Source organism: Danio aesculapii, chromosome 6 (genome assembly GCF_903798145.1).
Source record: "Danio aesculapii chromosome 6, fDanAes4.1, whole genome shotgun sequence".
Classification (NCBI taxonomy): domain Eukaryota; kingdom Metazoa; phylum Chordata; class Actinopteri; order Cypriniformes; family Danionidae; genus Danio; species Danio aesculapii.
The window spans coordinates 3,191,622-3,207,971 of NC_079440.1; the positions used below are offsets into that span (position 1 = coordinate 3,191,622).

General features: G+C 32.3%; 2 protein-coding genes across 2 annotated transcripts in view; one reads left to right on the forward strand and one right to left on the reverse strand.

Moving 5' to 3' along the window:
- zgc:123305 overlaps nt 1-962 on the reverse strand; it is a 36,092-nt gene extending 35,130 nt beyond the window's left edge. The window contains 1 exon segment of the mRNA XM_056459336.1: nt 897-962. The gene's annotated coding sequence lies outside the window, so the exon portion shown is untranslated.
- A 3,378-nt stretch (nt 963-4,340) lies between these two features.
- myl9b (myosin, light chain 9b, regulatory) lies at nt 4,341-14,356 on the forward strand. Its single transcript, XM_056459337.1, has 4 exons — nt 4,341-4,455; nt 8,667-8,868; nt 10,347-10,508; nt 11,693-14,356. Exons 2-4 carry the CDS (start codon nt 8,685-8,687, stop codon nt 11,866-11,868), a joined length of 522 nt encoding a protein of 173 aa, XP_056315312.1. The 5' UTR covers nt 4,341-4,455; nt 8,667-8,684; the 3' UTR covers nt 11,869-14,356.
- The last annotated feature ends 1,994 nt before the right edge of the window (nt 14,357-16,350 follow it).

The following is a 16,350-nucleotide window of genomic DNA, read 5'->3' on the forward strand; positions in this document are numbered from 1 at the left end:
CTTGCACGCCCCCATACTGAATGTAACCCCAAACCATGATTTTTCCTTCACCAAACTTGACTGATATCTGTGAGAATCTTGGCTCCATGCATGTTCCAGTAGGTCTTCTTCAGTATTTGTGATGATTGGGATGCAGCTCAACAGATGATTCATCAGAAAAATCCACCTTCAGCCACTTTCCCCAAATGATCAACTAGAAGTCAAGTTATTATTTGTTGCGCTTGCAACTGGGATCGACAGCAAGACTTTTGTCAGGTAGTGTATATATTGACCTTAAAGTTTTGACTTTCATCATAAGAAGACCTTTTAAAACTACATTTAAATTCAGATTCTACAATGGAAACAATACAATAAATAGAGAGCCAAGTAATGATTTGAATAGATTGTGTTAACAAATCTCTTTATTTTCCACAAATAACACTCTCAGTCAGATGAAGAGTAAACTAAACCAAACCAGGTCACTTATGAAAGCCCTGATAGTCAGTGTGTGTTCATATTTATGTGAAATTTGATAAAGAAACGATTTTAAATCGACGATTCTGTAACATTAAATATGACTAACTCGATCAAATAAAGAGATCGACAACGTCAGAGAATTCAGATCAATACAAATTCGTTCCTTTGTCTGATCACGTGTTCATTGTCAAACATTAGAGTGGTCAAACCACTTTTAACAACATTATTTGTTCACTTCATGCTGGACAAAAATCCCTAACGTAAATATTAACGACATTCAGTCATGTTAGAATACATCAATTACACTATTCAGGTCAATTAAAAACTCAGCGTAGCACATAAAAACATCGGACACTCACTTCCGCTGATAAAAACGCACTAACAAAGACATTTTTAACCATATTTGAGTGAAATTATGAAGTTAACATGATCGCTCTTACCTTCAACAACAGCGATTCATTAAAACTTCCTGCGTTCTCACGCCCACGTCAGCACGTCGATCAAATGGCATCCAATGACAAGCTAGGACTCGTCCCAGGACACGCCCACTGCCTCTGCTGACGTGCTCGTTTGTGTACAGTTCCTCAAATGTTCAATAATATCCAGCTAGAGGGAGCCTGTGCAGCGTTTATTTCATTATTTACATAATCTGATATTATTATTATTATTATTATTATTATTAATATTATTATTATTATTGTTATAAATATTAATAAAAATAATAACAATGATAATAACAATATTGTTATTATTATTGTTATTATTATTAATATTAATAAAAATAATAATAATGATAATAACAATATTGTTGTTATTATTATTATTATTATTATTATTATTATTATTATTATTATTAATGTTGTTCTTAGTAGTAGTGGTATTGGTAGTTGCAGTAATATCTCTCTGAACATAAATACAACAATATCTCATACAGGTTTGTTTTCTGTCACCCATTCTTAATGTCTGTGATCGACGAAATTAATCATTAATTAACTAATTACTAATGCATCAAAATTACTAATTAATTTTAGATAATGAATTTTAAAATAGTTAATATATGTATATAACATAGCTGATAAATAATAGTGGTTTATTCCGTTGCCAATAATATATATATATATATATATATATATATATATATATATATATATATATATATATATATATATATATATATATATATATATATATATATATATATATTTATTTATTCTACTATTTCTCTACATTATTTTCTACACACACACGCACACACGCATGCACGCACACAACCACACACGCGCACACACACACACACACACACACAATAATATGTAATATATATATATTTTTAAATGAATTTTAAATAATAACTATTGTATACTAATTATTATCATATTATACTAATTCACCATTGGTTTTGTAGTCTATATAGTCAATATTTCATCTTAAATATTAGAAATAATAAATACTACTGCTTGAAAGTGTTGATTTTAATATCAGTCCAGCCATAATTTTGATGATTTACAAGCCAAAACACTCTTTTACATATACATGCTAATCAAATAATGGATGTTTCACTGAGTTTATATATTTAAAACTGTGTAAGTGTTAATTATATATCATATTAAAAAAACTATGGCTGCTTTGTTTACGCTCGCTTGTCATCCTGGTTTTAGAGTTTAGACACTGTGTAAAGAGACACTTGGAAACTGTAAACAGTTCCTGCACTAATGGTGGATATAAAGGGACGATTCCAAGAAGAGTAATTTAATAACTTACATAATAATAACTTACAATAACTCTCTCTCTCTCTCTCTCTCAAGTGTGTCACACATAATGGCCCTGGAAGACAATACGAAAACTGCAGTCATGGACATTATTACAAGATATTTAATATCAGCAGAGTTATTTAATAATGTGCAAGGGAAAAGATCTCTATGAAGATTAATGGAGTTTCAGTAGCAAGCTTTTGCAAGATAACTGTTGATCCACAGTCTGAGGAAGACATCAGTATACAGTATGAAAAATATTTCATAATAATATCATAATAATAATAATAATTACTACAAAACAGCAACAGCAATAAATATAAATAATGAATTATAATAAAAAAAAATAATAATAATAATAATTAAACAGCAGTCAAATGCAAATGTTATATAAGTAAATCTAACTGTACAGTACTTGAGTGAAAAAGCCCAATGCAACTTCATAGAAGCTAATCATTTTCCAAATTATACTTCACATTGGAATAATATAGTATTTCTATAGGATCGGGGCAACATGGTGGCGCAGTGGGTAGCGCTGCTGCCTCACAGAAAAGAAGGTCACTGGTTCGAGTCATGGCTGGGTCTGTTGGGATTTCTGTGAGGAGTTTGCATGTTCTCCTCGTGTTGGCGTGGGTTTCCTCCGGGTGTATTTGTGTGAATGAGTGTGTAAGGGAGTTTCCCAGTGCTGGGTTGCACCTGGAAGGCCATCCGCTGTGTAAAACATATGCTGGATAAGTTGGCGGTTCATTCCGCTGCGGCGACCCCTGATGAGTAAAGGGACAGAGCCGAAGAAAAATGAATGAATGAATCTATGGGATCAAGTTACATTTCCATAAACTGTGAATATATGAGTGTATACATTGAGTTCAAGTCGAAATTATTTTTTATTATTTTTTAAATTTCCCAATTGTTAATGGGAAAAGCTAAACAATAAACAGGGTATATGCCGAGCTAGTGTGTTTCCCATACTGATAAGCATCCGGTGACCTGTTATTGTGAGGTTTTTTTTTTCTATTTTATACGGTTCCTTTTACAGAATGGATATTGTTATGTAATTAAAATACACTCAGTTAAATAATCTTTGGCAATTAATTAATTAATTAATTAAATTTAATTGTTCAAGCGTAAAACGAGACAAAAAGCCGATACTCGCAGGCGCCAGAATCGGCAGGCTAGCGCAGAAGCTCCATTGAATATAAAGTGGTAAAATAAATGCTCATATTATAAAGACATGGCGGGGGAAAATGTAATTTAATGCAGGGCTTCTTGTACAATCTGAGACCCACTTTATATCGGATATCACTCAGCCAGTGGAGATAGTTGATTTTTAAAGAAAACAGACCTTAAACGTGATTTTGCAATGGCATACAGTTCACCGGAAGCGCTTAACCCAGGTTACTGGCATATTAAAAGTCCTATTAGCATGCTTCGGCATATAGCCCATAGCTGTAATATCTAATTTTTATAATAACCAAATCATTTTGTCTTTACCATTATGACAGTACATGATATTACTAGTATTAGATAAGCTACTGGTATTTAAGACTTAATTGTGTTAATTAGGCAAGTTAGGTTAATTAGGCTAATCATTGAAGTTTGTTCTGCAGTCAGTCGAACATGTCTTTTTTTCTTAAGGGAACTAATAATATCGATCTTAAAATTAGTGTCAAAATATTAAATACTGCTTTTATTGCAGACCAAACTAAAATCAGTAAGACTTTGCACAGAAGAAATAAATATTATAGGAAATACTGTGAAAATTGCATTGCTAGTGAACTATTTGAGAACAATAATACAACTTTCACAGGAGGGCTAATTAGTTTACCTATAGAACTACTTTATGCCATCTGAAAGCTTGAAAACCCTTGTGCTAAACCAAACACTTGAGGACATTATTGTGTGTTTTTGTGGAGTGAACACAATCTCGTTCATCCCTCACAGACAGACCAGTTTTCACTAAATAAGGCAGCTTATCTCTTTTCCTGTCATGTCTTTTTGATTCCTCAGAGTGTCGCACACAGACACAGGCCGAACATTCCTTGCCCTAATATGGCTAACTCCCTGCTGTGGGCGGGCTCTGTTTGGGCAAGCGCAGCCCTCTGATTGGCAGAGCGCAAAACGGGGCGGGGCTTCTCCCTCAAGTTGATGCTCTGGAGAAACTTTTGTGTGCCGTAAGTGTAACTGTCTCACTGTCCAGCGACAGAAACACACAAACAGGAGGACTGAAATACACACCCTCTTAGCAAAGGTGAGTTAAAAATGCTTCATTGTGGTTTTATGGCTAGTTTAAGGATGTGTTACGACATTTAGGAAAGATCTGGATGGAGCCAGTGACGTATGTTGGAGTTATGGAGCTAAAACTGGACTTGGTTTAGTGTACAGTTATTAATACAGCAGATTTTAATGCAGCTGTCCTGCTTAATGATGGCCATAACTCATATAAACTTGTATTATTCAAAGAAACTATTACTTTTCAAATGTTTTTGATTATATATGAGTACATCTGGAATGCAATATTAGAGATTTTTGTTAGGCTGAGGTCAAAAGTCAAAGTGTGACGTGATCATTGGCTCAAGGATAAGACCTAAAGTCACTTCATTAACAAAAAAGTAATAAAATAAAGTAGTAATTATGGAAACAGGAAAGAAAATAATAATTTTAATGAACAAAAATCTTATTTATTTATTGATTTACATAGTGGTGATTTTCTTTTAGGTAGAGAGAGACAAAAAAAAAAGACATTTACTGTCAAACAAGCGCAAGATTTAGTGAAGCGAAATCCCTGGAGAGTTAATGAGGAATGCTGCTGATAACCGGATCTGTGTGTTTGCCAAATTTCAGAGGCCACAAACAAGCATGAGGAGAATACTGTGTGAGGTTTTAAAAAATACTGTAGTAATTTAAAGTAAATATTATAGTGTTTTTGAACCAAGTACTTGAATTAATCTGTTGTGTTGATTCTAGAGTTGCTCTATGGTAATAAAACAACTATAGCAGTATAACAAACAACTAGGCCCACACAGAATCTGACCGCATCCGCAAATTTTTAGGCCATTATTGTGTCTATTTATTTACTCATGTAAATGTGTGTAAATTTATATTTATTCAGGTTTTTTTTTTATTAATTTCAGTAATATTATTGGCTAATATGAAAATGTTAATACTACAGTTTGTAAAGTAATATTGTCTGTCTTTTAGTAGATCTATTTTATATTAGAGACTTGCTTTGTTTAGCAAATAAGTGGATCTAATTGGATTTGGATATGAAATAAAGGTTAAAAAGGTATTCTTTTTTATTTCATATATTACGTTTGTAATTACAGAATTGTACAAAGTTCTTGTTTTAACACACAATAATAATGTCTGTAGATTCTGTCTGGCCCTACAAATGACCCAATGCTGTACCAAGATTTCTACAACTATATATTTTAAACCACAATACATTACAGTTTGCAGTAGTAAAAACTAAAGCATACTACAATATTTACTACAGTTTATCTGTTTACTATATAGGTAATAACACAATCTTCTTTACCATAGCATTCATTAACAATGTGTTGTAAATACTCTATTACTATAGTATGGCTCAAAATCACATATAGTCACATGTAGTATTTACTATTGTTTTCATGCATGGGTTATTCTTCAATATTCATAATAGTTAAACTGTAAGGAAAATGTAAATAAACATTAAAAAAATGCTGTAATTGAAAATCTTTTAACAGGACGAGATGATAATTCATGAAAATCAATGTTTTTTTTTTCCAAATATATCAATGTAAGTTGTTTTAAACTAGATTTTTCACTCTGTTTAATAAAATGTTGATATGACTTACACATTTCTCCCAACAATTCATATTTATTTATTATATGGAGTTTTTAAAACATAAACATAATATAAATGCACAGTTTAAACATTATTTTTAATGCCTTCACAAAGACCTGGAAAAGTCAAGCCGTCAAAATTTTCTGCTATACCGTTCCTAAGGTATGAATAAGATTTTTTATTTACTTTTTTTGTTTGTTTTTTTAGTACAACAGTATCTCCAGCAGAAAAGATATCCAAATATGGTGTTTTAAATTATAAAAATGAAAAAAATCTGTGATTTTGAAACAAATGAAGACAGCAGAAATCAATGATTCATTTGAATTATTTAGCCTGACATGTTTACTGCTCCAAAATATTTTTAATGTTTCCCAAATTAAAATACATTGTGTTCAAAGGGGAAAATGGGTTTGTTTTTAACCCAGACATTTAAAAGAATACATTTTAGAGCAGTAATCTCAATACCGTGATACTTATGTCCAAGGTTATCATACCGTCAGAATCTTACCAGCCCATGACTACTCATTTTTCTGTATTTTAGTGTCGTCATTACTTTGTGAGAAACTGATAAAGTATACTCATCAGCAGCTGTTTTATAAGTGCTGACAACTTGTGTAATTTAAACCGGTTTTAGAGACACACAAACCAACGATTATTACAGAACTTGTACAATACTCACAGATAATGTGTGCTGCTGTTTTCCCTCCATAATGATTTTACTCTCTTTCTGACCTCTGAATCTTCTATTGTTGGATTAATTAAACCAAATGTTTTCCATTTTGCTAGACTTTTATTACACACACACACGCACGCACGCACGCACGCACGCACACACACACACACGCACACACACACACACACACACACACACACACACACACACACACACACACACACACACAGAGATAAGGACATGAAAACGTCCTTCATGCAGTTGCTCTGATCTTATGATCTATTTCTAAATTCCTGCATTTAATCCTGTGGTCGAGCTGGACATTGTGTTCTGATGAGGTGTACACACACACACACACACACACAAACACACACACATAGAGAGATAGATAGTTAATCAGTTAGTTACATTCCTTCTGGTTCTATCTTCTGGTTCTGGTTCCACACACACACACATAGATAGTTAATTAGTTACATTCCTTATGGTTCTATCATCTGGTTCCACACACACAAACACACACACGCACACGCATACGCACACACACACACACATAGATAGTTAATTAGTTACATTCCTTATGGTTCTATCATCTGGTTCCACACACACAAACACACACACGCACACGCATACGCACACACACACACACACACACACACATAGATAGTTAATTAGTTACATTCCTTCTGGTTCTATCTTACACTCACTAAACACACTGGAGCTAAAAAATACAATCAGATTGTTAAAACAGAGCTCAGTGTGTTATTACACCAAGATAAAGATGCAGTTCTTTATATGCATTAGTATCTTATATATTTTACACTTAATTAGCATTGTTTTTTGGTACAAACAATTTAAATTAATACTTAAAATAAGCTAAACGTAAGCCTGAAGTCAGAAAAATAAACTTAATTCAAAGTGCAAACAAGAATATGCTGCTTATCTTAATGGCAGATGTTGTTTTTCTTCATTGTGGCATAAACTCATTTATTTTTGATCCATTAATAATAAAACGTTTCTTGACTGACGAAGTTTTTGGTCGCATTATACAAAAAGGTTCCATTAGTTAATGTTAATTAACGCATTTACTTACATGAGCTAAACATTTTATTACAGCATTTACTAACTTCAGTTAATAAAAATAATGTCATTTATTGTTAGTTAACTATAAGTGCAGTAACTAATGTTTTTGGATTTTAATAATGCATCAGTAAATAATAAATTATGATTAATAAATGCTGTAATGTTCATGTTAGTAAATACGTCAGCTAACAATAACTTCATTGTAAAGTGTGATCGAGTTTGTATTATTAAACAAGACAAAACACTAAATAGGAACTCATCATACAGTGTAGGTTCAGTGTTAAAATGATTATATTAAGGAGGTTATTTGCATATGCAGTAACATTTGGTTACTTTATTGAGCAGATATTCAGAAACGGTGCACACAGGAGCAATAAAAACACTGATATGAAAATGACTGGTCATTCAGTGAGATCACAGGACCGAAAGTACAGCTTCATAATCAACGAGGAGTTCATTTACTTCAGCTTAGTCTCTATATCAGAGGTCGCCACAGCGGAATGAACCGCTAACTATTCCAGCATATGTTTTACACAGCGCATGCCCTTCCAGCCGCAACCCGGTACTAGGAAACACCCATACACAGTCATTCACACACACTCATACACTACGGCCAATATAGTTAATCAATACCCCTATAGCGCATGTGTTTGGACTGTCGGGGAAACCAAAGCACCCGGAGGAAACCCACGCCAACACAGGGAGAGCATGCAAACTCCACACAGAAATGCCAACTGACCCAGCTGAGACTCGAATCAGTGACCTTCTTGCTGTGAGGTCGCTAGTTCGAGTGCTGAACCAAACTTGCCAGTAATACTGTACATTTTACAGCAATATTATAAAAGGCATATTGATGATCATCCTCTGCTTTTTCCCCCAGACCTGAAACAGCGCCATCATGTCCAGCAAAAGAGCGAAGGGGAAAACCACCAAGAAACGGCCTCAGAGAGCCACGTCAAATGTGTTCGCCATGTTTGACCAGTCGCAGATCCAGGAGTTTAAAGAGGCGTTCAATATGATCGACCAGAACCGAGACGGCTTCATTGATAAAGAGGATCTGCACGACATGCTGGCGTCTCTGGGTGAGTCTGGGTGGCATTATAATATCAATATAAAATAAAATAAAATAAAATCTAAATTATTTATATAAATTTTTAATATATTGCAATTTAATATATCACAATGCTTATTACATTATTAATATAATATAATATAATATAATATAATATAATATAATATAATATAATGTAATGTAATGTAATGTAATATAATATAATATAATATAATATAATACAGTATAATATAATATAATATAATGTAATATAATACAGTATAATATAATACAGTATAATATAATATAATATAATATAATACAGTATAATATAATACAGTATAATATAATATAATATAATACAGTATAATATAATATAATATAATATAATATAATATAATATAATATAATATAATATAATACAGTATAATATAATATAATATAATGTAATATAATACAGTATAATATAATATAATACAGTATAATATAATATAATATAATATAATGTAATATAATACAGTATAATATAATATAATATAATATAATATAATATAATACAGTATAATATAATATAATATAATATAATATAATATAATATAATATAATGTAATATAATACAGTATAATACAATATAATATAATACAGTATAATATAATATAATATAATATATTACAGTATAATATAATATAATACAGTATAATATAATATAATATATTACAGTATAATATAATATAATATAATATAATATAATATATTACAGTATAATATAATATAATATAATATATTACAGTATAATATAATATAATATAATATATTACAGTATAATATAATATAATACAGTATAATATAATATAATGTAATATAATACAGTATAATATAATATAATACAGTATAATATAATATAATGTAATATAATAAAGTATAATATAATATAATATGATATATTACAGTATAATATAATATAATAGTAGGGGGCGCAAACAGATTACGTCATTGAAAACAATGGCGGTGTTCTGTCGATTTGTCCTACCTTGTCAGATTGTCATACCTCCCATTCAGAAAGTAGGTAGTAGCACATTTTGATGACGCAATATGCTACCCATCAGATTCAGGGTCAATTTTAATGTGAAGTAGTGTGATATGAAGCTGTAATATCACACTAACCTACCTAATATCCCTAATCCCAACCTCAGAACCATTCAAATACAGTGTTGGTAGCATAATCTGATGGGTAGGATTAAATGTCAGGACAGCGACCCATGGTCCAAAATAAATGTGGATTTTCAACATATTTCCCAAAGAGGCGCTGTTTATATTAAGGCATACAAGTCTTAAAACCCAGGCTTCCCTTTAAAGCAAAAATTTAGGAGGCCTATATATTTAGGACTGACTCAAACATTATTTTGAAAGATTTTAAGTTAAGAGCTACTTTTTAGCCTTAATCTTGTGAAAATGAGCACAGATGTACTTTACTCTGGTATGTGTGTGTGTGTGTGTGTGTGTGCTCAGGTAAGAACCCGTCTGATGATTATCTGGAGGGAATGATGAGTGAAGCTCCGGGTCCCATCAACTTCACCATGTTTCTCACCATGTTTGGAGAGCGGCTGAATGGGACCGACCCGGAGGACGTCATCAGAAACGCCTTCGCCTGCTTCGATGAGGAGGGATCTGGTAAAAACAACAACAACACACAGTTAAACAGTAATATAGTAATTAATATTGCACAAATAGTTTTCTACTGTAATAAACTTTAAAATGGACTGAATCACTGTAATTCAGAGTTGAATTTTATTTATAAAATATCAGATGAAAACACACTATTGGAAGGGTGGTACGGTGGCTCAGTGGTTAGCACTGTCACCTCAGCAAGAAGGTTGCTGACTTTCTGTGTGGAGTTTGCATGTTCTCCCCGTGTTGGTGTGGGTTTCCTCAGGGTGCTTCGGTTCTCCCCACAGTCCAAACACATGCGCTATAAACTAAATTAGCCGTAGTGTATGTGCGTGTGTGAATGTGAGAGTGTATGGGTGTTTCCCAGTATTGAAAGGGCATCTGCTGCATAAAACAGATGATGGAATAGTTGGTGGTTCATTCCACTGTGGTGACCTCTGATAAATAAGGGACTATTGAATAATAATAATAATACATTTTATTTGTATAGTGCTTTTCCTACATACATGCAACTCAAAGCGATTAACAAACAACAAACAAGCATTAAAATAAACCACATAAATAATGTCTAGACAAATAAAGCATAATAAACAACAAATATATACTCAGACAAAAGCATATATGTACACGTATATATGCATATATACACACAATAGTCCTCACATATGCATGCACACACCGTACATGCATACATACACCTACACTATATACATAGAATGCACACACTTCACTAACTGTTGTATTGATACGCAGTTTTAAGATGCGTCTTAACACGCTTTTTCAAAACATGAATGCTGGGGGATTCTTTAACTTCATTTGGGAGGCAATTCCAAATTTTTTGGAGTATAGTGACTGAAAGAAGTGCTGCCAGATCACATCAGGTTTACAGTGTACCAGTGGCTACCTGGGTTTGATTCCCACCTTGAGGTCCTATGCCGATCCTTCCCCTTTCTCTGTTCCACACTTTCCTGTCAATTCTCTCTGCTGTCCTGTCAAAATAAAGGTGAAAACCCATGAAAAAGAAATTCTAAAAGTCCAGCTGTAGAAGAGTGTAGGTTTGGATTATATTTTGACTATTGGACGCACCTAAATCAAGGACGCACCTTAAATCAATTTAAGGACGCACCTTAAATCAAAGGTGATTAGCATGTCATCTATCTGTAAACCTCTGATTCTCATCTGCACAGGTTTCATCCATGAAGACCACCTTCGGGAGCTGCTGACCACCATGGGCGACCGCTTCACAGATGAAGATGTGGACGAGCTCTTTAGAGAGGCTCCCATTGACAAGAAGGGCAACTTTAACTACGGCGAGTTCACTCGAATCCTCAAACACGGAGCCAAAGACAAAGACGACATGTAGACCAGGAGAAAGAGAGCGTCGGCTGCAGCTCCACAGCACATTAGAAACACACACACACACACACACACACACACATGAACATACCCACCAAGCGATTTTGCAGTTAATAGATGACTAATAGATGATTAAACATAGACAGCTAATAGACATCTAAACACTGACTGCTTGGCTAAAACAAGGCTAATTTTGGGCTCCTAATGACAATCGATTTGGATGTCTGTTAGACTTCTTTAAACACATAAAATGCTTGCTGGGCCTCCAAGCAATTTTGCATTTAATAGACATCTAATAGACGACTAAACATAGACCATTTGTCTAAATCAAGGCTAAATTTGGTCTGTCAGAAAAGTATCATCTAGTAGACATCTATGAATTGCCTTAAACTAGACTATAGTAATCAAATAAACAGATCAGACAGACTTCACATGCGTTAATGAGCTATTCTTAGATGTCTATCAGATTTTCACTGCAATCCCAAAATTAGCCTCGTTTTAGCCAAGCCGTCAGCGTTTAGATGTCTATTAGACGTCTGTTAGGCTTCTTTTAAACACCTAAAATGCTTGCTGGGCCCTCCAAGCAATTTTGCATTTAATAGACGACTAAACATAGACAGCTTAGCTAAATCAAGGCTAAATTTGGTCCGTCAGAAAAATATCATCTATTAGATGTCTAAGAAATGGCCCAAACTAGACTATAGTAATCAAATAAACAGATCAGACAGACCTTACATGCGTTGATGAGCTATTCTTAGACATCTATTAAATTTTCACTTTGTTTTAGCCAAGCCATCAGTGTTTAGATGTCTATTAGACGCCTGTTAGACTTCTTTTAAACACCTAAAATGCTTGCTGGGCCCACCAAGCATTTTAGCATTTAATAGACATCAAACAGATGACTAAACATAGACCATTTGTCTAAATCAAGGCTAAATTTGGTCTGTCAGAAAAATATCATCTAGTAGACGTCTAAGAATTGCCTTAAACTAGACTATAGTAATCAAATAAACAGATTAGGCAGACTTCACATGCGTTGATGAGCTATTCTTAGATGTCTATCAGATTTTGACTGCAATCCCAAAATTAGCCTCGTTTTAGCCAAGCCGTCAGCGTTTAGATGTCTATTAGACATCTGTTAGACTTCTTTTAAACACCTAAAATGCTTGCTGGGCCCTCCAAGCAATTTAGCATTTAATAGACATCAAACAGACGACTAAACATAGACCATTTGTCTAAATCAAGGCTAAATTTGGTCTGTCAGAAAAATATCATCTAGTAGACGTCTAAGAAATGGCCCAAACTAGACTATAGTAATCAAATAAACAGATCAGACAGACCTTACATGCGTTGATGAGCTATTCTTAGACATCTATTAAATTTTCACTTTGTTTTAGCCAAGCCATCAGTGTTTAGATGTCTATTAGACGTCTGTTAGACTTCTTTTAAACACCTAAAATGCTTGCTGGGCCCTCCAAGCAATTTTGCATTTAATAGACGTCTAATAGACGACTAAACATAGACAGCTTAGCTAAATCAAGGCTAAATTTGGTCTGTCAGAAAAATATCATCTAGTAGACGTCTAAGAATTGCCTTAAACTAGACTATAGTAATCAAATAAACAGATCAGACAGACTTCACATGTGTTGATGAGCTATTCTTAGATGTCTATCAGATTTTCACTGCGATCCCAAAATTAGCCTCGTTTTAGCCAAGCCGTCAGCGTTTAGATGTCTATTAGACGCCTGTTAGACTTCTTTTAAACACCTAAAATGCTTGCTGGGCCCACCAATCAATTTTGCATTTAATAGACGTCTAATAGACGACTAAACATAGACCATTTGTCTAAATCAAGGCTAAATTTGGTCTGTCAGAAACTATCATCTATTAGACATCAGAAGAGTGAACCATTTAGTCTTCAACTGTATGTTAACTTATGACATTTTTTATATTTGTGAAATCCAAACACAATCTTGCATGTCATTTATTGCATATATTGCCTTGTATCATACATTTTTACAGCTAAATGCATTACATTGCTAAATATCTGCACAACATATGTTGTTTTTAATGAGGGACTCGTGAAATATTTACAGTATGTTTGAGTAAGTGGAATAATGTACTATGGAGCTGCGGCTGAACATTTTAAACTATTGGAAATGGCATAAAAATGCAAAACTGTTTTAATATCTCTCTTTAATACATCTGATGTATTCTGGTTCTATTATATTGAACTATTGTAATATCTAATGGAAGGAAAACTACTAAATATAAATGTATACATACTGCACTGCACATTTTTCGTTATATGATTTTTGCCTCAGATTTTGGGATGTAAGTTTGGAGCTGTACTCAAACTTATAATCCTCATCAAACTCTGAAGATCTGGTTTAGGAAATGTGTGATTACATGCGGCAGCTCTCAGACATGAAGTTATCCATCACATGAACCTGATGCATTTTATACGCAAAAGAAATAAATGTTCTCAACCCATACATGTAAATGTCTCAAATGATTTCTGTGCATGCAGGGATTAATGATAGTTGTCATCACTTCTATACTTTACTCCATTTGGTATAAGTTAACTATGTTTACAGTTAAATTATAATTTTGTTTTGATTTTAATCTAAGTTTTTAATTTAATTTTAATTTTTTTAAATTAAAAAAATAAATAAATAATAACAATAAATATTAATAATAATAATAATAATAAATTATTAATAAATAAAATAATTTTTTACATTAAATTAAATTTTTTTTAAAGATTTTATTTAAAAATATATTTAAATAAAAGTTATTTAAATAAATTATCTAAAATTTAATTTAAAAAGTTTCTTTAATTTTTGTTATTTAAATGTTAATTTATTTTTTTACATTTAAATTACAATTCTAATTTAGATAAAAAAAACATTTAAATAAAAAAATATATGAATTAAAATGTATTTAAATTAATTTATATATTTCTTTAAAATTATTTTTATTTATTTTTAAAATAGATTTTATTTTAATGTTCAATTTTATTTTAATTATTTAAAAAATACTTAATGTTTTATTTCATTTTAATTTAAAATTATTTTTTTTTAAATGACATTTTATTTTATTTAAACACATGTGATTTAATGTATTGATTTAAATTGTTTTAATTTCATGTTTTAAACTTTAATTTTATTTGATTTCAAATTATTTTCATTAAAATTATTTTTGTAATTAAAAAATAATCAATTTGATAATATAAATTCTTAATTTTAATTACATATACACAGTTTAACCCTGAAATGATCTTGATAATGCAAGCATATATCATGTATATAAAACCTTCACATGACAGAACACAGAAACTCAGTCAAATGAAGGTGTTAAAGCACAATCAATTACTCCACAATGCAAACAAATGAAAAACGAAGCTTTTATTTCTCTGTAATGTTTGTACAAAAAGACACCAAATAAAATCCTTAAGGCAGATATTGCACAGACTAATCCAAAGGTTTCTCTAAGGAAGCATATAAGGCACAAATTGCCAGTTTTACCATCCTCAGGTACACATATGACCTTAAAAAAAATAAATCCATCACATATTTGGTCGTATATTAGAGCCCTACATGTATTTGATGTATACATAAAACAAACAAAACCTGACTGATATTTACAAGCTTCACATTGTCATCTAGGAGACTCATTTTGCAATGATAATAATGCCGTTCCAGGAATATTAATATCAGTCTTTCTGAAGAGGTGGAAAAATAGAGTATATGACACAATAAAAGATATAGATTTACTTCCAGTACCATCACTGCAAACGGGCCGATCACAGTGGATCATAAAAGCTCATACAGTTTAATAAAGCCTCATGACGTGACTGAAATATAGACGCACCTTAATAAACACCAGATTGAATGAAAAGTCCCTTTGCAATCATAGGAAACACTGAAATGAGGAAAAAACTACAATACAAACCTGAGAACTATTGAGAAATGTATACAGTACCACAGAGCGGAGCGCAATTATACAGACCCATCAGAATTATGGCACATTTGTGAATGACTGAACTGAAAACACTTCATTTAGAGACTAAACAGGATCAATTCATTACGATAAGAGACTAATCTGAGCACGATCTCACAGTTTCATGGAAACCACCAGCGTGAAATCAGAGTGTCTGAGTAACAAATAAAAAAAACTGCTTGTGATCATCACTGGAAGCAATCTTGGCTTCGTTTCTACTCAATATCAGTTAGTTCTGGAAATACATTCACAGATTATCAGAGGAGATTCATCTCAGAGGTACAGAGAGAGAGAGAGTCCATGTGAAATGCAAATGATTTAAAGGGACAGTTCACCCACAAATAAACGTCTCATCCACAAATAATTCTGTGTGGCTGATTTCAGAGGGTTTTAGAAACCCCTAACCATTAATCAGAGATGTTGTCTATAATATTTATTCAGGAAACTCCTAAAGAAATGACAGATCTCAAGAGCTTTTTATTTTAAA